The sequence below is a fragment of the Hyperolius riggenbachi genome, chromosome 1 (genome assembly GCF_040937935.1).
Source record: "Hyperolius riggenbachi isolate aHypRig1 chromosome 1, aHypRig1.pri, whole genome shotgun sequence".
Lineage (NCBI taxonomy): Eukaryota > Metazoa > Chordata > Amphibia > Anura > Hyperoliidae > Hyperolius > Hyperolius riggenbachi.
The window spans coordinates 349,364,797-349,388,260 of NC_090646.1; the positions used below are offsets into that span (position 1 = coordinate 349,364,797).

The window sequence follows — 23,464 nt, forward strand, 5'->3', positions numbered from 1 at the left end:
ACTCGCAATGTTAATGGGTGGTTCACATTACGTCCAATTTTTGTGTTTATGCACAGCGTTTTTTTTCAGTCATTGCGTGAGTTCTCTGTAACTTTTACATTGTACTGTTTGCATACAGTCGCATGTGGTTTCCAAAAACTGCTTGTGGAAATACAGCTGGTTCACACTGCAAGAGCTTTTTAAGCGCTAGTGATATGAAAAACTCTTGCTAATGCAATGCTATGGGTGACTTTTATAAACTCACATCACTCTAGTGAGAACACGCGCATAGCATTACATTAGAGAGAGCTTTTAAAATCACAAGCACGTAAAAAAAAAAAAGTTCTTCCATTGCAAGCGCGATTGTAAATGCGTCTGCTCCTGTAAGAGCTTTTTCCACTCGATGCGATTGCAATGTGAACCATCGGGAGTGAAATGCAATCACCATAATAATCGCACAGCACTATGCTTGCGAATAGCAAAAAAATCTTAACACGCTAATGGAAAAAATCAGGGCTTTGGAGTCGGAGTCAAGGAGTCGGGGCAATTTTGGGCACCCGGAGTTGGAGTCGGAAGTCGTTGATTTCATAAACTGAGGAGTCGGAGTCGGATGATTTTTGTACAAAAACCACAGCCCTGTTCAGTATTAGACTAAGGAGTCAGAGTCGAGGAGTCAGAGCTATTTTGGGTACCCTGAGTCGGAGTCGTGGTTTCATAAACTGAGGAGTCGGAGTTGGGAGATTTTTGTACCGACTCCACAGCCCTGGAAAAAAATGCGCCGCGATTTCCATGTAAATCACGGTGCCCTAGCGATCGGCAAAACACGGCTAGTGGAGAAGGGCCCTTGCAGTGTGAAGCAGACCATATATGCATGTTAAAATACTTGTGTATAATTAAAGGCAGTGTTCTCCCCAGAATTTTTTCCCAGCCGGGTGGCATAAAAAATTAGCCGGGTGGGGTCCATTGCCCCCAATTGCAGTGCAGCTCTCCCCTCAGATGGTTCCTGGACATCGTTGCAGGAAGCAGATGGGAATGTAAGCTCTGGGTCCCTGGTTCGAATCCCAGCCAGGGCACTATCTGCAAAAGAGTTTGTAGGTTCTCTCCGTGTCTGCGTGGGTTTCCTCCGGTCACTCCGGTTTCCTCCCACATTCCAAAAACATACGGATAAGTTAATTGGCTCCCCCTAAAATTGGCCCTAGACTACAGTACTTACACTACATAATATAGACATATGGCAATGGTAGGGATTAGATTGTGAGCTCCTTTGAGGGACAGTTAGTGACAAGATATATATAATACATTGTACAGCGCTGCGTAATATGTCGGCGCTGTATAAATACTAAAATAATAATAATCTGTAGGGTGTACCAAATGGTGATGGAGAGGCATATGAAATCATAGCCTCTGAGGTTGTGCTGTTCCCTGCAAAAGCCGTTGCAGTTTAGCTTTATGGGGATCAGCAGCATCTGGCAGCTGTGATCACCGTAACTAAAGGTGCCCATTAACAGTACAATTTTTCCCTCAGATTCGATCTTTCAACACAATTTTTATGTTCAGAAGTATAGAAAAATGTGCCTTATGTGGCGTAAATCGATGTGAAACAATTCTTTGGTCATTTTGCAAAAGGGGGGGAAAAATATTGATTCAAAAGTTTGATTTTATGATTGAATTGTAATGTAAAACCTTAAATTGATCTGTTAATGGGAACGATCGATAACTGCCATCAGATTAGTTTTGATCATTCAAATGGCGTAGAAAGATCAAATCTGAAAGAAAAATTGTACTGTTAATGGGCACCTTAAAACAAATGTGCAGAGCCTTCTGTCTCTCCAGCAGGACTGGCAGAAGAAAAGGAATCAGCCATGCTGTCACACAGTGATATATACTCTGCAGTAGCATAGTGTGCCCTTTCCACTCCATTCCTGCAATTTATTGTTCCTGACTGACAAAAAGTAAACATAAAAGAATCCCAGGAATGCAAAGGAGGGAGCACACTATACAGACTATAAGTATATACTGTATATTACCATGTACTGCCGGGCTGCAACTAATGGTTATCTCCCCCAGCAGTCTGCAAACGTTTCAATTCAATGGAAAAATGCAGAGTAACAGAGGCGCCAAATTAGAGTAAAAGATTTTAAAAACCACTTAAAAGGAGGGGGGTTGGTGGTTACTGCCCTCAAGTATATAGTGACCAGCCAATGAGTCGTATATAAGTAAACAATGTAATTTATTTTAAAGATCTCCAGGCAAGCAACGCGTTTCACGGGTCCAGAGCCCGCTTCATCAGGCAATCAATTTTGGAGATACACACGACTGTGTCAATTCAAGGTAAAGCACCAACTTTTCACAGTTGGCGCTTTACCTTGAATTGACACATTTGTGTGTATCTCCAAAATTGATTGCCTGATGAAGCGGGCTCTGGACCCGTGAAACGCGTTGCTTGCCTGGAGATCTTTAAAATAAATTACATTGTTTACTTATATACGACTCATTGGCGGGTCACTATATACTTGAGGGCGGTAACCACCAACCAACCTCCTTTTTAAGTGGTTTTTAAAATCTTTTACTCTAATTTGGCGCCTCTGTTACTCTGCATTTTTCCATTGATCTAGTCCACCCCGGGTGGAGGGGTGTATCCCCGTTTTCCTATCTACAGAGAGCGACTTCTTAGACCTGAGTGGGGTCAGGTTATAATTCTCCCCACCCGCATCATCAGTGGTTGCCTTAGTGGTAACCCAGGCTTGTGAGTATATTACTTGTTGTTGTGTTGTCTTATTTCATTTACCAAGACTTACTGCACTATATTGGGCTCTCGGTTTCCATCCTTTACATTTCTTTCAAACGTTTCAATTCAGTTCTCCTCACACTCTCTGCTACTGACTAGCTGGATGAGGAGAGCTGTGTGTGTCCCGCCCCTGTTCATTATTATTCACTGCTCTGCCCGCCTCCTCTGCACACAGGGCTCAGGACCGAGAGCTGCGAGTGTCCCGCCTGTTCATTATTATTCACTGCTCTGCCCGCCTCCTCTGCACATGCTGGCTGCAAAGAGAATGTGACAGCGAGCAGCAGCTGGGCGGGAGCCCGGACAGAGCCGGGTGGAGCACCCACTTAAATAGGCTTGGGGAGAACACTGAAAGGTTGAAACTCGCACAGTAATTTGAAGATATCCTTTTGCTAGTTGACATTCCGGCCGGCAACTGCTGCCTTGAGGGAGGCACCTAATGCTCATCTCCCCAATGCCCTAAACTACATGATGCTCTGCAAGGAGCAAGCATCCTGCCTGTACAGCTCTCATGTAGCTGTCACCTGAAACTTGCACACTATTTTTTGTGACAGAATTCCTACATGTGTATGTGGCTAAGGTTTTGCTATGATGAAAAAACTAACATTTAAAATTCATATATACACAAACATATAAGATGTTTATTTGTCCCAGAGTAAATGTACTATGATGATATTTTTACTTCCTGGGGAGCTGACGCCTACAGTAGGTTTCATGATCTGCCAACTCTGAAACTCTTACTGACAGGTCATAGACTAGTTCATCTCCTCATGGTGGAGTCCCAGGATTTCTTTTATTTTTAAAAGCACTCCTTGGATGATCGTGAAAAAGTCCAACTGCCTGAATGGTTGCACATGACCAGGCAGACTGTCTGGGATATTTGTATAGGCCCTTTACATAAACATTGAGAATTCCCAATGACTGATCAAAACCTGATCGATAAGAGGTTTAGAGCTGTCAGATTATAATACTTTCTGTAAGTGACTACTACATAGGAAGTAAAAAAAACCCTCTGGAGCAAATGTATGTATGTGTAGATTTTAGACTTGTACAAGCCTATGAGTCTTTCCTCACTGGTCTAAGTGCACTTGTCCCTCAGGAATTGGTGTTGTTTACTATGCTTATGTGTTATTTTGTATAATGTTTGTGTATGAGTTTGATTTTGTTTGTGTGACCTGCCCTTATATCCATATTTTTCCTTGCACAGTTACAATCTGCTGTTTTTCGCATCAGGAGGAGGAAAGTTTAATTATCAGGGAACAAAGAGATGGTTGGAGGATCATCTGGATCACACAGGTATGTCAGCATGCAGAGTAGAAGCAATACTAAACAGTGTTCTCCCCAGGATTTTTTTCTAGCCGGGTGGCATGAAAAAGTAGCCGGGTGGGGCGCAACGGTGGGAATGCTTACAGCATAGGACATCCCTGCACCCCCTATCACATCCCATGCACCTCTGCACCCGCTATCATGCCCTATACATCCCTGACATCTCAAACAATACTGGGTCCTATTTCCTTATAACAGGTTATAGCACTCTTAAAACACATTTCATACACTATGCACCAGCACCACTATTTACATTCCACATATTACTGCACTTCAGTATGCCCCCATACAGCACCAGCCACATATTACTGCACCGACCTTCAAACTTCATATCTTTTTATCTTATTAGTTATCACATCCCATCACCCTCCGTACATCACAGCACAATACATTGCAGCACGTACATCACAGCACATTACATTGCAGCACGTACATCACAGCACAGCACAGTACATCGCAGCGCAGTACATCGCAGCACATTACATTGCAGCACGTACATCACAGTACATCGCAGTACATCGCAGCGTAGTACATCGCAGCGCAGTACATTGCAACAAAGTACATCGCAGCACACAGTACACCGCAGCACACATTACATCGCAGCACAGTACATCGCAGCACAGTACATCGCAGCACAGTACATCGCAGCACAGTACATCGCAGCACACAGTACATCGCAGCACACATTACATCGCAGCACACATTACATCGCAGCACACATTACATCGCAGCACACATTACATCGCAGCACAGCACATCGCAAGCCACGTATTACTGCAAACATATTTATAATTACACAACCATTCTGTTCCACTATGATTATGCCCTGCAGTACAGGGCACCTCTCTGCCCTGATCCAGTGTGCTTGCACACCCCCCCCCTCCCCTCCCCCCCCGAAGCACTCCTTCCTGCCGTTTGCCGGGCTACATGCACCCAAGGAAGTTGTGGGGTGAAGTTATTCAGTGGGGATGCTGGAACTGGTGACCCGCTTCCCAGCCCACTGATTCTGGACACTTGCTGCAGCCCAGGGGAGCACTGGCCATTCCGATATACGGACGGAGGAGAAGTACTGGAGGATGTGCTCCCTAGTTCCTGCAGCGCTGCCTGCCCGCCTTTGTCGTCTGCCAAATGTCCTCTTGGCAGGGGGGCTCTTACAGAGCGGATGATCTTCTGCTTAGCTGCCGCTAGTTTCCGTAGCGCTGCCTGCCTTAGCCATGTGCCGAATATCCACGCTCTAGACTCTAGATCGGCGGCAGCCCGCAGGGATAGGAGAGAGGGGAGCGATGTGTGGTACTGCGCCATAGACTTCACATACAGGAAGTTACATCACTTGTCACGTTCTGTATGTGAAGTCTATAGCGCAGTACCACACATCGCTCCACTCTCTCCTATCCCTGCGGGCTGCCGCCGATCTAGAGGTCTGACTGACTGCCCGGACTGGCAGCGCTGCGGGAACGAGTGGCAGCTATGTAGAAGGAGATCCGCTCTGTAAGCGTGGATATTCGGCACATGGCTAAGGCAGGCAGCGCTACGGAAACTAGCGGTAGCTAAGCAGAAGAAGATCCGCTCTGTAAGCACGGATATTCGGCACATGGCAGAGCAGGACAACTACTGTGTGAAAATGCAGGCGGGCCTTTGATAGCACCCGGGCGGGGCCTCAAAACAGCCGGGCGGCCCGCCCACCTAATTAGTCCTGGGGAGAACACTGCTAAAAATGCAGTTAAGGGGCCCATACACTCAGCTGATGATCGATTGCAAATCGATTGCCTGATCGATTTGCAGCCGATTACGATCGATTTCAATTGATCTGACATGATGGAAAATCTAGGTGGATCTGTTGAGATGGCTTATCATTTTGCATTGGACCTAATGGAAATCTGATAACAACAAATAAATGCCATCAGATCGATTTTCAATAGATTTCATACTGAAATCTATTGTAAATCTGTTTCTAGTAAAAAAAATATTTCTAAACACATCAGATAGATCAGAGATCTATCTGCTGCTAATCTAACAAGTGTATGGCCACCTTTAAGGTGGCCATACACTGGTCGATGTGCCATTAGATCGACCAGCTGACAGATCCCTATCTGATCGAATCTGATCAGAGAGGGAGCGTATGGCTGCCTTTACTGCAAACAGATTGTGAATCGATTTTAGCCTGAAACCGATTCACCATCTGCTGAGCTACTCCTGCCGCCTGTCCCCCCCCCCCCCTGTATACATTACCTGATGCTGGCTCCCGGGCATCTTCTCCGCATTGCACGGCTCTGTTCCGGCTCTATCCCGGCGCTTCCTGTGTTACTCCGTGACCAGGAAGTTCAAATAGAGCGCCCTCTGTTTGAACTTCCTGGTCACTGCAGTGACACAGGAAGCGCCGGGATGGAGCCGGAACAGAGCCGTGCAGCGCGGAGAAGATGCCCGGTAGCCAGCTTCAGGTAATGTATACTTGATCGGATCGGCCGCCGCTAGCGACGCGCACTTTACCCGCGGGCGATCGAGGGTAATTTCCCGCACGGCGTGATCGACAGACCGATCCGATTTCGGGAGGAAATCGGATCTGCGGCTGCGTTTACCGCGAACGATTGGCAGCAGATTCGATCCCAGGATCGAATCTGCTGTCGAAACGGCCGCGAATCGAGCCAGTGTATGGCCTGCTTTAGTGCTGTGGCTGTATTTTTCATGACAGAATATCAACTGTCCAAGGATGTCAATGAAATAGTATTTCCTGTGACATTGTTGCAGACCATGTCTTCAATATTTGAAGAAGAATAAGACATTTTGGGGAATGGGAGGATTTTGAGGTTGCATTTCAAAGTTTTTAGTGACCTCAAAATGTCTGATCTTGTGCATATTCTTTAGATTCTAGCTTGCTTCAAGATAATGTGGCTTTTGTGCTTTGCCTGGATTCAATTGGAACTGGAAACAGCTTGCATCTCCATGTATCAAAGCCTCCCAAGGAGGGCACCCTACAGCATGCATTTCTGAATGAGCTGGAAATGGTAATTTTTCAAATGTTATGCAAGTTAACTCGTAATAACATTGCAATAAAGAATGTGCCTCATTTTTCGTTTGTACTGGATTAAATGAAACCTGGAGTGAAATAAAACAAACCTAAATTTACTATTCCCCACAGAGGTGGCACTATAGGATGCCAGTTGTAAAGTATACTCTATACTCCATCCCTCTGGGGTTGACAGATGTTGGAACCTGACCATTTATTAAAGGTTAAGCCCAATCTACACAATACGATTCTTTGTGCGATTCGATTACGATTCTATTTACGATCTGAGTAAATCCTACATGTCCTGGATTCGATTCAATTCGATTTGCCATTGCAAAACAATGGTAAATCGAATTGCATTGAATCAAATCCTGATCGGACATGTCGGATTTAATCGGATTGTAAATAGAATCATAATCGGATAACACAAAGAATCGTATCGTGTAGCTGGGGCTTAAGGCTTAGTGACTGGTTATTCAGGCACATCATGCTGAGTGGGAGGGCTCCATTCACCACGACCAGGAATTTTATTTGGTTGTGTTTTTAACCATTTCAGCCCACCGGTATTTTTCATCTTATGGACGAGAGGAATTTTCCCCTTTCAGCGCTCCTCCCTTTCATTCCCCAATAACGTTATCACTACTTACTCACAAATTAATGATCTATACCTTGTTTTTTCCACCACCAATTAGGCTTTTTTTGGGTGGTACATTATGTTAAGAATTATTTTATTCCAAATGCATTTTGACAGGAATGATACAAAAAAAAGAAAAAAAATCATTATTTCTCAGTTTTCGTCCATTATAGTTTAAAAATAATACATGCTACCGTAATTAAAATCCACACATTTTGTTTGCCCATTTTTCCCGGTTATTGCAACGTTAAAATTATATTCCTAGTATAATGTATGGTGACCATATTTTATTTAGAAATAAAGGTGCATTTTTTTCAGTTTTACATCCATCACTAATTTTGAGCCCATTATTTAATAAGATGCCCTCTTGACATAAATATTTTTTTTTTCCCTATAGCCAGTAGGTGTATTTTACTATTTGGCCACAAGATGTCCCCGCTAAGCAAAATTCTATGTAGCGTACAATTACGCTACATAGGATACAATGTGTTGTTACATTGTAACAAGTGGAAGTGACGTAAGCTTCCATCGGAAGCCTCCGATCACAGCGGCGGCGGGGAGATTATAAATGGAAACATTGTTTCCATTCATAAATTTAACGATCGGGCGGCGGAAATTACGGTGGGAGCTAGCGCGGCGGCTCCATTTACAGAATAAACACTGTGTGTTTTTGAACAAAAACGGTGTTTATTCTTGGCGGCCATGCTCGGATTCTCTGATAGCGGCATCAGCGCGATCGTGGGCATCTGCCCGCAGGATCGCTTGCAGACCCCCAAACTGCAGGGATGTGACTAGCGCGTCCCTGCCGCTCTAGCACCTGCCGCTGCGGATGTGAAGCTCACGTCCGCACGGCTGACATGGTTAAAGTACACCTGAATTGACGGGTAGGAGGGAGACCACTAGACACCGGGGAGCTGTGTGTACTCAGTGTTCAATTTTGTTTACTTTTGTATTTGGGTTTGACACCCCTGCTCTAAGTGCAGTGAGTCAGATACCAGGAATTTAATATAATCGTGAACTAAACATAACCGGTTATCTACAAGGCAACCACTGATCAGGGAGATGGAGAAATTAACCTATGTGCTCCAGGTTGTTAATTTCTTCTCAGGTTGGTTGCTCTTCAATAAAAAGAAAAAAACACTAGTCATGAAAACAATCATTAGTTAAACAAGGCAAGACAGTATTCTTACATAGTGAAAAGAGAAGATACTATGAAACGATCTAGCTTATTAAAAACTAAAAAGGCGTGCAAGCTATACACTTGCCCAGTAAAAAGAAAACGCATGGTGATAAGCAAACCATTTATTGAGCTTTATGATAATGCATTCTGCGGGAGGAACCAATCTCTTCAGGTGTAAAGGTGGCCACACACCATACAATTTTTTAAATATCTGTTCAATTCAAGAATTGCAATCAATTTTTCTGACTGATTGTAACATTTCAAAAATCTGACCAATGTACCACACACATGTTCAATTTTTCCCCAATTATGATAAAAATGATTGGAAACTCTTAAAAAATTGCTAGGGTGTGTATATTAATAAACTGACAATCTAACACATACCATACCATCTTTAGAAAAATTGAAGAAAAATTTCCAGCATTCTGGATCGATAAAAATTGAAAAAGAAAAAACTGGAAATCCGATCGGATTTTTCAGTTGAATGAGAACCCCCCCCCCTTTTTTTTCTTTTTTTTTTTTTTTTTTCGGGAGATCCCATCATTTATCTAATTGCCATGAAATTGGATCATTTTATTGTATCGTGTGTGGCCACCTTTAGTGAAACTTTGTGTTGCATGTACAACAGTGTAGCATTTATACCTGAATGGGGTGTTAACCACAAAACACATGATTTTAGTATTCACAAAATTGCTTCTCACCATATGGTGTCCTTGCATTTGGTAAGTGTACTAGTACTGCACATATTTCTTTTTTATGTTCCAAATGTTTTATCTTTTTGGGTTCCTCATATTCGTTGTTTTATGCTAAATGTCTGCTAGCGGCCAATGATACAGTGTAAGGAACTATGTCACATCTGGCTTTTCAGCTTTGCTTTGACAAAATAAAGCTATTTTTCTACAGTTTGGCCATGCCTATTGTGTTAAATTTGTCTGCTACTGATGATCTGACAGGAGACTAGGATTGTATGACATTTTAAGTAATTTACCTTGTCTGTTAAAGATCATCTCTACTCAGTTTCCTGAAGTAAAGTTCTCCATGGTCCATAAGAAGATTAACCTTGCTGAAGATACTCTGGCGTGGGAGCACGAGCGCTTTGCTATTCGTCGCTTGCCCTCCTTTACAATTTCACATCTAGATGGACATCGCAGTGGCCACCGCAACAGTGTCCTCGATCTCAGGTAAGGCGATCACCCTCGTGTGAGAGAATGATAAAACGCCAGTTGATTGCAAGCCCTTGTTTAACATTTGTGTGGAGAAATCGTATGAATGGAATCGCTGAATTTTGGACCAGGTTACTAACATTTTATTCAAATTCTTCGGTTTTGAGTAAGCCATGTAATATTTATTTTCTATACAGTATGTTATGCAGAAGTTACTGACAGGGTATATTGTAATGCACTCAGTATACCTTATATCTACAATATTGCGCTCATTCTCCACTGTAATTCCGGTAGTGTGATCACATTTTAATCAGCTTCTACTAATGAGGTAATCGCTTAATTGCCTATATTATGGGCCTGCTTTTAATCATGTGGTTTTTGCTACAGGTGGAAAGTGGACAATGATGTTTTGTCACGCAACACCCGTATTATTGCTGAGGCTTTAACACGTGTTATTTATAATTTAACCGACAAGGTAAGTGGTTCATGCTTAAATGCTTTATGGATTGCCTATACATATTTTATTTGTCTGTATTAAAATTGCTTTCCTATTGTTACAGGGGGCTCCAGCCGACCTACAGATTTTTACACAGCAGATGGTAAGGAAGTTTAGCTTCAAATTGGGTTTAGAGTGCTTAATTTATATTTTACGGTCTTGGTCAAAATAATGTAGGGTTTTGCAAAAGCAAAGAAACTTTGTAGTATTCAGCACTGCCTTGTAGCTAGTGATGGTTAGAAAGATGCAAATCATTCCAAGCAGAATCATGCAAATTTTGAAATGCAAATGTATGCAGCTTAAAGAGACTCTGTAACAACAATTTCAGCCTTATTTCTTCTATCCTATAAGTTCCTATTACTGTTCTAATGTGGTCTGTCTTACTGCAGCCTTTCCTAGTTGCACAGTGGCTGTATTATCTCTGTTATATAATCTAATCTTCTTTCCTCTGGCGGCTTTGTCGGGCTCAGGCAAGAATGTGCTGCTCTGTTTGTAATAGGATAGAAGCTATACACACCCTCTCCACACCCACTGCAGGCTCTGTATGAGTCACAGACTGAGCTCCTCTCAGCCTATCACATGCCATGTCTTTTGTTTGTAAACACTGCCTGAAATGGCAGTTACAAGCCAGGATCACAGCAGGGAGTGGCAGAAACAGCACAGAGGGGCCCAGGAGAACATAATGAATATAATGGTATGCTTTTTATTGTAAGAATTTTAGAGTACAGATTCTCTTTAAACATGAAATTAAACCTGCCTAGGGGGAGGTGGTTTGCATCTCATTGACTATCCCTATCTTTAGCATTTACTAGCAGGCTGCTGTTTTCCGTAGGCAGTTGTGTATGTCACTAAAAGCATGCAAAGTGGATAGGGCTTTAACCTCCCTTGCGTTCTATTAAGATCGCCAGGGCGGCTGCGGGAGGGTTTTTTTTAAATAAAAAAAAAAACTGTTTCTTGCAGCCAACTGAAAGTTGGCTGCATGAAAGCCCACTAGAGGGCGCTCCGGAAGCGTCATTCTGATCGCCTCCGGCGACCAGAATAAACAAGGAAGGCCGCAATGAGCAGCCTTCCTTGTTTTGCTTACTTCGTCGCCATAGCGACGAGCGGAGTGACATCATGGACGTCAGCCGCCTCCAATCCAGCCCTTAGCGCTGGCCGGAACTTTTGTTCCGGCTGCGCAGGGCTCGGGCGGCTGGGGGGACCCTCTTTCACCGCTGCTCGCGGCGGATCGCCGCAGAGCGGCGGTGATCAGGCAGCACACGCGGCTGGCAAAGTGCCGGCTGCGTGTGCTGCTTTTTATTTCACAAAAATCGGCCCAGCAGGGCCTGAGCGGCGACCTCTGGCGGTAATGGACGTATATAGTCGTCCATACCGCTAAGGAGGTTAAATGATCTTTCGTCGATAGACAAATCTATTTGGGTTAAAGTTCATTTGTTACAATGCTTAAAAACAAGTGTTCTGGTTCAGTAATGCAATTTGCTTGAATTTTTTTTTACACATTTTTAAGAGACAGGAATGTTAACCCCTATAATGATTCTAAACTCATGACAATGTCTATTTAACTGTAGATAACCTCTTCAAACACTGAATACTTGTATAGTTTCATTCTGACTCTGTAGTCTAAACATTGGCAGCTATGACATTGTATTGGATCAGAATCTCTAGTACAGTACAATGTATTATTCACCAGAGCCTCATTTTCAGGCATGTATGTACAGTATAAGCAATCAGCCCTTACATCACCTGGGGCCAAGTTGGTATCTAGGTCAGATTGCGAAATGGCGTTTGAAATGCAAGATCATTTTTTTTTATACTGTTGCCACACAGTACTCCTCTTGTCACTCCTCTACTCTTGTAGCAGAGGGGTATTGCCTCCTAGAATAGGTGTGGGAGGTGACCGTGCCACTCAAACCCCTCCTCTTGTTATGTTGGATGGAATATGGGGGGGCACATTTGACCATAGGCTTCTGCTGGAAAGACTGGCAGTGAGCAGGGAAAGAGCAGAAGCATGAGGCACTAAAACTTAGGTTTGGGGGGGTTTTGACACCCCCCCCCCCCACACACACACACACACACACCTCAACATAATTTTAAATTGAGAGGCGAGTGGGGCCGTAGAAGTGAAAAATTGAAATTATGCTATAGGCTTTCTATAGACTCAGGGTGAAGGTTTTTGCATGTTGGGCAGTGACATACCAACAAACTCCTGCGGCGTGCGTGTATTTTGGCAAAATGCACGTTTATTAAATATCCTATTTGTACTAATTAGGGCACAAATAGGGTATTTATAAACATGAATTCTGCATCAACTGGTTAAAGCAGGAGAGACAGCTATGCTATGACAGGAAAAAAAAAAAAAACACATATAAAAGTAGATAAATACTTACAAAACGTATTGTATCGGTATTTTAGAATTTTGTGTGCTAATTCATAAAAATGTTCACATGTGCGGTAGAAGGTTGGTAATTTACCGGCTTCAATAGACAAAAACTCCAATAGACTCCAAAACTCAATCAACAAAAAATCAGTGCAGTGAGGGCATTACAATAGTAAGAGGCGTCCGACATCACTTTAGATGTACATGTTTTGCTATACTGTTTGTTATACCGCCTCTGCTCGCTCTGAATCTTAGTCTTTCTTAACATTTTATTTGCCACAGCTTAGAATAACTTCCAGGAGATGCTACACATGCCATGCTTAGGTGTTTTTCCCTCTAGTTCCTCCACATCTTCAAACTGGAATCTAAGAGGTTAAAATGCCAAAGGGTGGCAGTTGAAGCCTCTTTTGTTCCGTGATCTCTCTGCTCACTGCCTGGGGGTAGAAAAGCTAGACCTACTGGAAACGCCTGCAGGTCCTATCAAAATGCATAATTAGGACATGCAGGAGATGGGGCTGTTTCTATTGGCTTCTGCTTTTGTCAGTTGTAGCTTATCCCTCTCTGCTTGTGTGAGCCAGCTGGCTTCTCACAGACTCGCACAGTCTCGCTTTCATTTCTCCACACCAGAGGTGCCGGTAAAATTTCAGGCTTTTACCACATGATCTAGTCTTTATGAATTGAGATTTACTGACATTTGTTGAGGTATTTACCGCACAAGTCGGTAATTTACCTCACTGCTCGATAACCTCAGTTTTTCATGCGGTAACAGCCTTTATGAATTGACATTTTCCTCAGTGCTCAGTAAAGTCAGCTGATTTCGGCATTACTGAATGTGGTAATGCTTTATGAATCAAGGCCATGGTGTTGAGAAAATGGAGTAGCAGCCCGTTTTCTTGTGACTATGGACTGTAAAGGCAAATATAAGTATTTAAATATTGTTCACTTTAATATGGTATATTAGGATGGCAGGAAAGCAGTGTTCAAAAAGAAATGCTTTACAGGCATTGGCGATCATTCATAAAAGTGTGTTCGGTAAAAAAATCTGTGCGTGAAAATACCACATTCGGTATTTTAGACTTCTGTGTGCTAATTCATAAAAATGCTTACAGTTGCGATAGAAGTTTGATATTTTCCCGAACTAAGGCTGGCTCTACTCTGGCGGTAACATCAGAAGCTGCCTGAGCGGATACATTTTCTACTCCAGAGACAGCATTACAATAAGAGGCAGCCCCAGCTTCCCTTTAGATGCACATTTTTTTAAAAAACTGCCTCTCCTTGCCCTGAATCTGTCTATTAGTCTTTCTAAACAATCTATTTAATTGCCACAGCTTGGAAGAACTTCAAGAAATGTTACACATGAAGGCTTTCTGATGTTAAAAACATATGAAAACAGGTACCCAAGAGGTTAAAAAACACAGCCTGGGTATTCTGGAAAGCCTTTTTTGTTCTGTTTTCACTGCTGCTGCCTGGGAGATTTGTCTCCATTAACTTAGCTGTTAACCGCATGCTTATCGCCTCTTCCAAGGGAGCGGTATTCTCCATCTCAATACCGCCTGCTCTAATCTTTATGAATTGACATTTAGTGACGTGTTGAGATAATCACTGCACAAGGCAGTAATTTCCCGCACTGCTCGGTAATTTGAGCTTTTCATGTGGTAACTGCTTTTCTGAATTAACATTTTGCTAAGTGCTCGGTAAAGTCAGCTGTTTTCAGCATTACCGCATGCGGGAATTCTTTATGAATGATAGCCATTGTGTAGGAAATAAAAAATACTACACACCTAAACACAGTTAATCACTGACTATATTTACAGTCATATTTATGGTTCTTTTATTTATATTTACCTGATCCTCATTAGTGTAGGTGAGTATCCCTGGGCAGAGAGGATTGAGTTGTTAATTTTTCTGATTGCAGGCAAGTTGCATGCATTTTGCAATAATGCAAATACAGCAGCATCAGGTTTGGATTGGTCCAAATTTAAAACTTAAATTTAAAAATTTAAAACTGTATGAAGCTTACATCATATTCAGGAAAAATTAGCATCTCTTGATCATTTCTGTTCCCCAGTGTCAAACTCTGTTCAAGTCCAACCAGCAACTGGTCGCACAAAACACTTGATACAATGGCAGGCTCTGACCCTTTCCACGTATATGGTGCTGCTATGCTCCACCCACATTCCATATCGCTACCCTTTCAAGACTTGGCAAAAGGGAAGGTGCTTGGGGCATAATGGTACTATATGGGTAGAGAGGGGGCAACAGTTGGTCACCGCATCCAAGTTGAGATCTGTGTGACCATCGGCTGGTCAGATTTGCGTGATTCTTGCTTTGGGTTACTCCACTATACTTAGGGGGATCAAGTAGCTGCTGGCACTTGACTTTATATGTGTGACTCTGTTTACTTTCAATACTTCACTACATTATCCCTTAAAACTGTAGCCAAGTTGGAGTGAAACTGGAACTCCAGAGCTACATACCCATTCTTCACATTGGTTCATAAAGTGAAGTCTGTGAATTAGCATGTGTTAGGAAAATAGCATGTTCCTAAATGAAATTCTATAAGCAAACTAATAACTTAACACTACACAAAAATATCTGGATTTACTGTGATGAAGTGATTTGATTTCAATAGAAAGATCTTTCTGTGTTCCCTCCAGCAAGTCCAGAAGGAACAGCTAGATGCTGTTATGCAGTGGCTGACCAGCCAGCCCCGGGCTGCACAGCTGGTGGACAAGGACAGCAATGTAATAAGCACATTGGAATATTACATGAGCCGATACCTGAAGGATGTCAAGCTTTACCATGTGAAGGCTGACAAAAGGTATGGAGCATGGTTAGAATTTGATTTGTGGGGTAATAACCTCTAATCCTTGCATGTTGTCTCAGAGAGAGTGCATGTTTGTATTGGCATGGTGTAATCAACCATTATTTTATGTTCAAAGAGCTAATGTATATATTTTAAAGAACAGAAGATAGTAATGCCTTACACAGCCTCAGAGATAAAAAAAAATTAAGTAGAATAGATATTTACTTCCTCCAGCCCCATAAACACGTGTGAGTCCCTCGCCGTCCTCCTGCAGTCTGCCATTCAGCCGCAATCGGCCCCGGTAAATGGCCTAAGTCAGGATCAGTCTGGGTCTTCTGCGCATGTGCACACCTACTGCGCATGCGCAGTAGACCCGGACTGACGCAACTGAGCAAGTTACCGGGGCTGATCGCGGGAGGACGGCGAGGAACTCGCACGTGTTTGTGAGGCTGGAGGAAGCCTCGGGTAAGTATTGATTCTTCTTAGTTTTTCATCTTCTAATCTCTTTAACATACATATTTTTACACCCAAAGCAATTATCAGCCTTTAGAGGATCCGCTGTAGCAAGCTAACTTGACACGTCTGTTCGCTTCTAGGGATATCTTGCAATGAACATGGAATCATACTTCAACCACTTGCCGGCAAGTGGATTCTGCAAGGACAGCCACATGTACAATTGGCGGCGGTCCTTGTACGGGCATGGGCAGAGCGATCGCATCATTCGTGACGCGATCAGCCACCGGCGACTGGCTCCGCCCCCTCGCGCTGTAACCCGCCGGCCGTTCGGAAGCGCCGGCGGGTTACTAGCACCCCGATCGCCGCATACAAAGTGTATAATACACTTTGTAATGTATACAAAGTGTATTATAGAGGCTGCCTCCTGCCCTGGTGGTCCCAGTGTCCGAGGGACCACCAGGGCAGGTCTGCAGCCACCCTAGTCTGCACCCAAGCACACTGATTTCCCCCCCCCCCCCTGCCCCCTGATCGCCCACAGCACCCCTCAGACCCCCTCTGCCCACCCCCCCAGACCACTGTTTGCACCCAGTCACCCCCCCTAATCACCCATCAATCACTCCCTGTCACTATCTGTAAACGCTATTTTATTTTTTATTTTTATTTTTTTATGCCCTAAACTGCCCCCTACTCCCTCCTGATCACCCCCCCCCTGTGTACTGTATGCATCTATCCCCCTGATCACCTGTCAATAACCCATCAATCACCCCCTGTCACTGCCACCCATCAATCAGCCCCTAACCTGCCCCTTGCGGGCAATCTGATCACCCACCCACACCAATAGATCGCCCGCAGATCCGACGTCAGATCACCTCCCAAGTGCAGTGTTTACATCTGTTCTCTACCCTAAACACCCACTAATTACCCATCAATCACCCCCTATCACCACCTGTCACTGTTACCCATCAGATCAGACCCTAATCTGCCCCTTGGGGGCACCCAATCAACCGCCTACATGCACAGATTGCCCTCAGACCCCCCCTTATCAATTCGCCAGTGCATTATTTACATCTTTTCTTCCCTGTAATAACCCACTGATCACCTGTCAATCACCCCCTGTCACTGCCACCCATCAATCAGACCCTAACCTGCCCCTTGCAGGCAATCTGATCACCCACACCAATAGATCGCTCGCAGATCCGACGTCAGATCACCTCCCAAGTGCATTGTTTACATCTGTTCTCTACCCTAAACACCCACTAATTACCCATCAATCACCCCCTGTCACTGCTACCCATCAGATTAGACCCCTATCTGCCCCTAGGGCACTCAATCACCTGCCCACACCCTCAGACCCCAGCCCTGATCACCTCGCCAGTGCATTGCTTGCATCTATTCCCCCCTCTAATCACACCTTGAGACACCCATCAATCACCTCCTGTCACCCCCTAGCACATCTACCCATCAGATCAGGCCCTAATTTGCCCCGTGTGTGGGCTCCTGATCACTCGACCAAACCCTCAGATCCCCCTCAGACCCCCTTCCGATCACCTCCCCAGTGCATTGATTGCATCTATTTTCCCCTCTAACCACCCCCTGAGACACCCATCAATCACCTCCTGTCAGCCCCCTAGCACTCCTATCCATCAGATCAGGCCCAATACAACCTGTCATCTAAAAGGCCACCCTGCTTATGACCGGTTCCACAAAATTCGCCCCCTCATAGACCACCTGTCATCAAACTTTGCAGATGCTTATACCCCTGAACAGTCATTTTGAGACATTTGGTTTCCAGACTACTCACGGTTTTGGGCCCGTAAAATGCCAGGGCGGTATAAGAACCCCACAAGTGACCCCATTTTAGAAAAGACACCCCAAGGTATTCTGTTAGGTGTATGACAAGTTCATAGAAGAATTTTTTTTTTGTCAAAAGTTAGTGGAAATTGATTTTTATTGTTTTTTTTTCACACAGTGTCATTTTTCACTAACTTGTGACAAAAAATAAAATCTTCTATGAACTCGCCATACACCTAACGGAATACCTTGGGGTGTCTTCTTTCTAAAATGGGGTCACTTGTGGGGTTCCTATACTGCCCTGGCATTTTAGGGGCCCTAACCCGTGAGAAGTAGTCTAGAAAACAAATGCCTCAAAATGACCTGTGAATAGGACGTTGGGCCCCTTAGCGCACCTAGGCTGCAAAAAAGTGTCACACATGTGGTATCGCCGGAGAAGTAGTATAATGTGGGTTTGGGGTGTATTTTTACACATACCCATGCTGAGTGAGAGAAATATCTCTGTAAATGGACAATTGTGTGTAAAAAAAATAAAAATAAAATCAAACAATTGTCATTTACAGAGATATTTCTCCCACCCAGCATGGGTATGTGTAAAAATACACCTCAAAACACATTATACTACTCCTGAGTACGGCAATACCACATGTGTGGCACTTTTTTGCAGCCTAACTGCGCTAAGGGGCCCAAAGTCCAATGAGCACCTTTAGGCTTTACAGGGGTGCTTACAAATTAGCACCCCCCAAAATGCGAGGACCGTAAACACACCCCACAAATGACCCCATTTTGGAAAGTAGACACTTCAAGGTATTCAGAGAGGGGCATGGTGAGTCCGTGGCAGATTTCATTTTTTTTTTCTTGTCACAAACTGTCATTTTCCGCTACCTTGTGACAAAAAATATCTTCTATGAACTCACTATGCCTCTGAGTGAATAATTTGGGATGTCTTCTTTCCAAAATGGGGTCATTTGGGGGGTATTTATACTATCCTGGAATTCTAGCCCCTCATGAAACATGACAGGTGGTCAGAAAAGTCAGAGATGCTTCAAAATGGGAAAATTTTACTTTTTGCACCATAGTTTGTAAACGCTATAACTTTTACCCAAACCAATAAATATAGGCTGAATGGGGTTTTTGTTTTTTTATCAAAAACATGTTTGTCCACATTTTTTGTGCTGCATGTATACAGAAATTTTACTTTATTTGAAAAATGTCAGCACAGAAAGTTAAAAAAATCATTTTTTTTACAAAATTCATGTCTTTTTTGATGAATATAATAAAAAGTAAAAATCGCAGCAGTGATCAAATAGCACCAAAAGAAAGCTGTATTAGTGACAAGAAAAGGAGCCAAAATTCATTTAGGTGGTATGTTGTATGAGTGAGCAATAAACCGTGAAAGCTGCAGTGGTCTGAATGGGAAAAAAGGATCTGGTCCTTAAGGGGTGTAAAGCCCGCGGTCCTCAAGTGGTTAACTTATACTTACATACTTAACAAATTGCTACAAACCGGTATTGGTGCTCTGCAAGAATTATGTAATGGCATTTCACTCCACTCTTTTTTTAGGTAATTCAGACACACTTACTCAGGCCTGGTGCATACCAAGCGTTTTTGGTAGCGTTTTTAAAACTGCTGCCGTCTGTAAAATGCTTGGCTAATGTATCTCAATGGGATGGTGCACACCAGCGGTTTGAGGTTTTTAGCAAACCGTAAACATGGGTCCTGCAGCATTTTTGCGGTTTGCAGATGCGTTTCTGCCTTAATGTAAAGTATAGGAAAAGCTCAAACAGCACTGAAAAACGCTAGATCAGAGCGTTTTCCAGGCGTTTTTGTTACAGTATCTGTTTAGTAACAGCTTTACTGTAACAATATATGAAATGTGCTACACAAAAACGCTCCAAAAAATGCTAGGCATGTTTAGAAAACCTCTCTAAATATGCCTAGAATCGCTCTGAAAATCTGCTTCAAAAACCTCCATTTTGCGGATCTGCTAGAGGTTTTTGGTGTGCACTGGGCCTGAGTGAGCGGAAACCTTTCACCGGAAACGTAGCCAGCAAAGTAGCAATATAAACCTCATACTCTTTAGCCATTCCCATGCAGAAATGACAAGAAATCTCTCCATCCCGATCTCGCTCCTCCCAACTGCATCCAACAGTTAAATAAACTTTTTTTGTTTTGTTTTTCTTGAGCTCAAGATCAGGATTTATAAATATGCAACTGTATATAAACCCCCTAACATTTCAGAAAAGATCAAAACGTCCCTTCTAAAATGTGCCCTGCTGGAATGTGCACTGATGTGCAAAAGGTTTATTATCTTGCTTTGGGTGACTATACATGGGAAGATCAACAAACAGATTGTCTGAATACAGACTACAGGCATATAGCATAAAGGTGAGGAGGATGTTCCTCTAACTTGCTCATTAAAGGACAACTGTAGGGAGGCTAACGTGTATTTTTTTTTTTTTCATTTTGTGCAATACCAGTTGCCTGGCTGTCCAGCTGATCCTGTCTCTAATACTTTTAGCCATGGACCCTAAACAAGCATGCAGCAGATCAGGTGTTTCCGACATTAAAGTCGGAACTGACAAGAATAGCTGCATGCTTGTTTCTGGTGTTATTCAGACACTACTGCAGCCACATAGATCAGCAGGGCTGCCAGGCAACCGGTATTGCACAAAAGTTAAAAAAAAAAATGGCAGCCTCCCTACAGTTGTCCTTTAAATGATGATGGAAAGAGTAGTTGGAGCCAGATAATAACATACAGGGAGATTTACAGTACTTTCTGGAAAAGTATCAGAATCTAATGAACACAGTTACCTGTAATAAATAGGCTCTGCTCTTGGATTTCAGCTGTGCCACATAAACATTTGTACTATTCCATTTCTGTGACTGAAGATGAATATTAAGGCATAATACTAGTGCACAACACCATTTTTTTTTTTTGTGTTTTGGCAGAGACCCAGAGTTTGTCTTCTATGACCAGCTGAAGCAAACCATGAATGCATATCGGTGAGCACTGTGCTTTTTATTCTTTTATTGTTGTATAGCTAAAGGCCCATACACACGCCGGATTTTAGCGAACGACCCGTCGTTTGAACGTTCCGTCGTTCGGACGTTTTCGCGTCAAATCCGACGTGTGTACAGACTATCGTTCGGGTGATAAGACTGGTTACCAGCGATCCGCCCGGCGGATCGTTGGTAACCAGTCTTATCACCCGAACGATAGTCTGTACACACGTCGGATTTGACGCGAAAACGTCCGAACGACGGAACGTTCAAACGACGGGTCGTTTGCTAAAATCCGACGTGTGTATGGGCCTTAAAGCTCTTGGCAGTTTCTCTGTTTTGTCTGTTTGAAATTCATCATTACAGTGAACTGTTTATAGTTGGTTATAAAAATGACGCACGCTTGGTTTAAAGTGTAATAGTAATTATATCTTTTTCAGGGTGAAGCCAGCAATATTTGATCTCCTCTTAGCTGTGTGCATTGCAGCATACCTTGGCCTATCTTATCTGGCTGTTCAGGTAAGACTACATTGTGGCTGTGGATGATATGTGAGAATAGTGCACCTCATGTTGTTAATTGTGAGGATGTTATTTCATTCATTTATATCGCGCCAACATATTACGCAGAGCTATACAGAGTATATTGTCTTGCCGCTAACTGTCCCTCAGGCGCTCACAATCTAGTCCCTACCATGGTCATATGTCCATTTATGTAGGTATCATTTGGTGCATGTATCAGTCTAGGGCCAATCTGTGTGTTTTTTTTGGGAAGTGTGAGGAAACTGGAGTGCCCGAAGGAAACTCGCACAGAAACTGGGAGAACATACTAACTCCTTACAGGTGTTGACCTGTCTGGGATTTGAACCGGGGACCCAGCGCTGCAAGGCGAGAGCGCTAAGGGACAGTTAGTGGCAAGACTATATACGCTTCAGATCCCTAAGGACATTTTAAAGACCACCAAGTTTGTAAATTTGAAAAACTTTAACGTAATTCTCTACTAGAATCGGCATGTGCCGGGACAGTAACACACCCGCTCGGCCATAAATCAGTGTTCTGCTGAAACTCCAATACCATTATTTTTCCAACTCTCACCCACTGGCAAAACTTCTGTGGCATTTTTGACCAAAGTGTTGCTGAAGCTGTGTGGCCACTCCCAGCTTGGCAGTCAAGGCCTAATAGGTGGCTGCTGAACTGGGGGCAGGCTGGGGCAACACAGGTGGGGTGGCCACAGTGCTGAAACACTTCAAACAAAAAAAGACGGTCTTACTGATGGACAGGGCGGGGTTTCAAAAGGATATTGATTTGTGGTTGTTACTGCACTTTGCACCCTACTTTTCTAGTAAAAGAGCTTTGCATTAGTTATTGAAAATGACAATCTAGATCCTCTTTTACTGTATAAATACAAAGCATGCAGGCTTAGTGTATAATTTTCAAGGGAACACGCTCATGTTTCACACTGAATCAAAACTTGTAACTGCATAATCCTCTTGTGCTGTAAGTTGCACGGTCTGAATGACATATTGTATGTACATGTACACAGTGACAGATCTTTCCAACTTCATTGTGAGTTCACTAAGTCTATAACACCATTGAACCATTGAAATTGTCATGTGCTTGCTGCTTTGCTGTGAACTATGAAACAAATGTACGGTTTATAAAATATTGTAAGCTGCTATGAAGAATGCTAAAAAGATCTTTAACAATGGACTTGAGGATATTATAACAGTAATCACGCAGTTGTGGTGCCGATATTGACATAAAACAGGACTGATGAATATATATGATTTAATATCTACTGATGCCTGATGGGGGGGGGGGGGGGGGTGCCAGGCAACTGGTATTTAAAAGGAAATAAATAAGGTAGCCTCAATGTAGGTTTAGGGTGAGGGTTTTAAAAGGAACTCTAGATGTGAGACCTACGGAGGCTGCCATATTTATTTCCTTTTAAACAATACCAGTTGCCTGGCAGTTCTGCTGATCTTTATGGTCAATAGGGTCTAAATCACACACCTGAAACAAGCATGCAGACAATCTTGTCAGATTTGTCATAGACATCTGATCTGCATACTTGTTCAGGGTCTATGGTTTAACCACTTGACACCTGAGGCATTTTTCCTCTTGTGGACCAGAGCAATTTTCACCTGTCAGCGCTCCTCCCTTTCTTTTACCAATAACTTAATCACTACTAATCACAGCGTAATGATCTATATCTTGTTTTTCTTGCCACCAATTAGGCTTTCTTTGGGTGTACAGTATGCCAAGAATTATTTTATCCTAAATGCATTTTAACATGAATAATAAGAAAAAAAAATTATAAAATGCATTATTTTTCCGTTTTTGACCATTATAGTGTTAAAATAAAACATTCTACTGTGGATAAAAGCCACACATTTTATGTGCCCTTTTGTCCCGGTTATTGCAACGTTCAAAAAATTTCCCTAGTACAATGTATGGCGCCAATATT

At 43.1% G+C, this 23,464-nt stretch overlaps 1 protein-coding gene across 1 annotated transcript in view; it reads left to right on the forward strand.

The window, feature by feature from the left end:
- NCLN (nicalin) overlaps window positions 1–23,464 on the forward strand; it is a 45,702-nt gene that overhangs the window by 16,453 nt on the left and 5,785 nt on the right. The window contains exons 7-14 of the mRNA XM_068271259.1: window positions 3,972–4,060; window positions 6,953–7,092; window positions 9,911–10,089; window positions 10,459–10,546; window positions 10,632–10,670; window positions 15,602–15,765; window positions 20,950–21,003; window positions 21,441–21,519. Of these exons, the coding sequence (XP_068127360.1) occupies window positions 3,972–4,060; window positions 6,953–7,092; window positions 9,911–10,089; window positions 10,459–10,546; window positions 10,632–10,670; window positions 15,602–15,765; window positions 20,950–21,003; window positions 21,441–21,519 (832 nt within the window). The remainder of the gene's footprint in view (window positions 1–3,971; window positions 4,061–6,952; window positions 7,093–9,910; window positions 10,090–10,458; window positions 10,547–10,631; window positions 10,671–15,601; window positions 15,766–20,949; window positions 21,004–21,440; window positions 21,520–23,464) is intronic.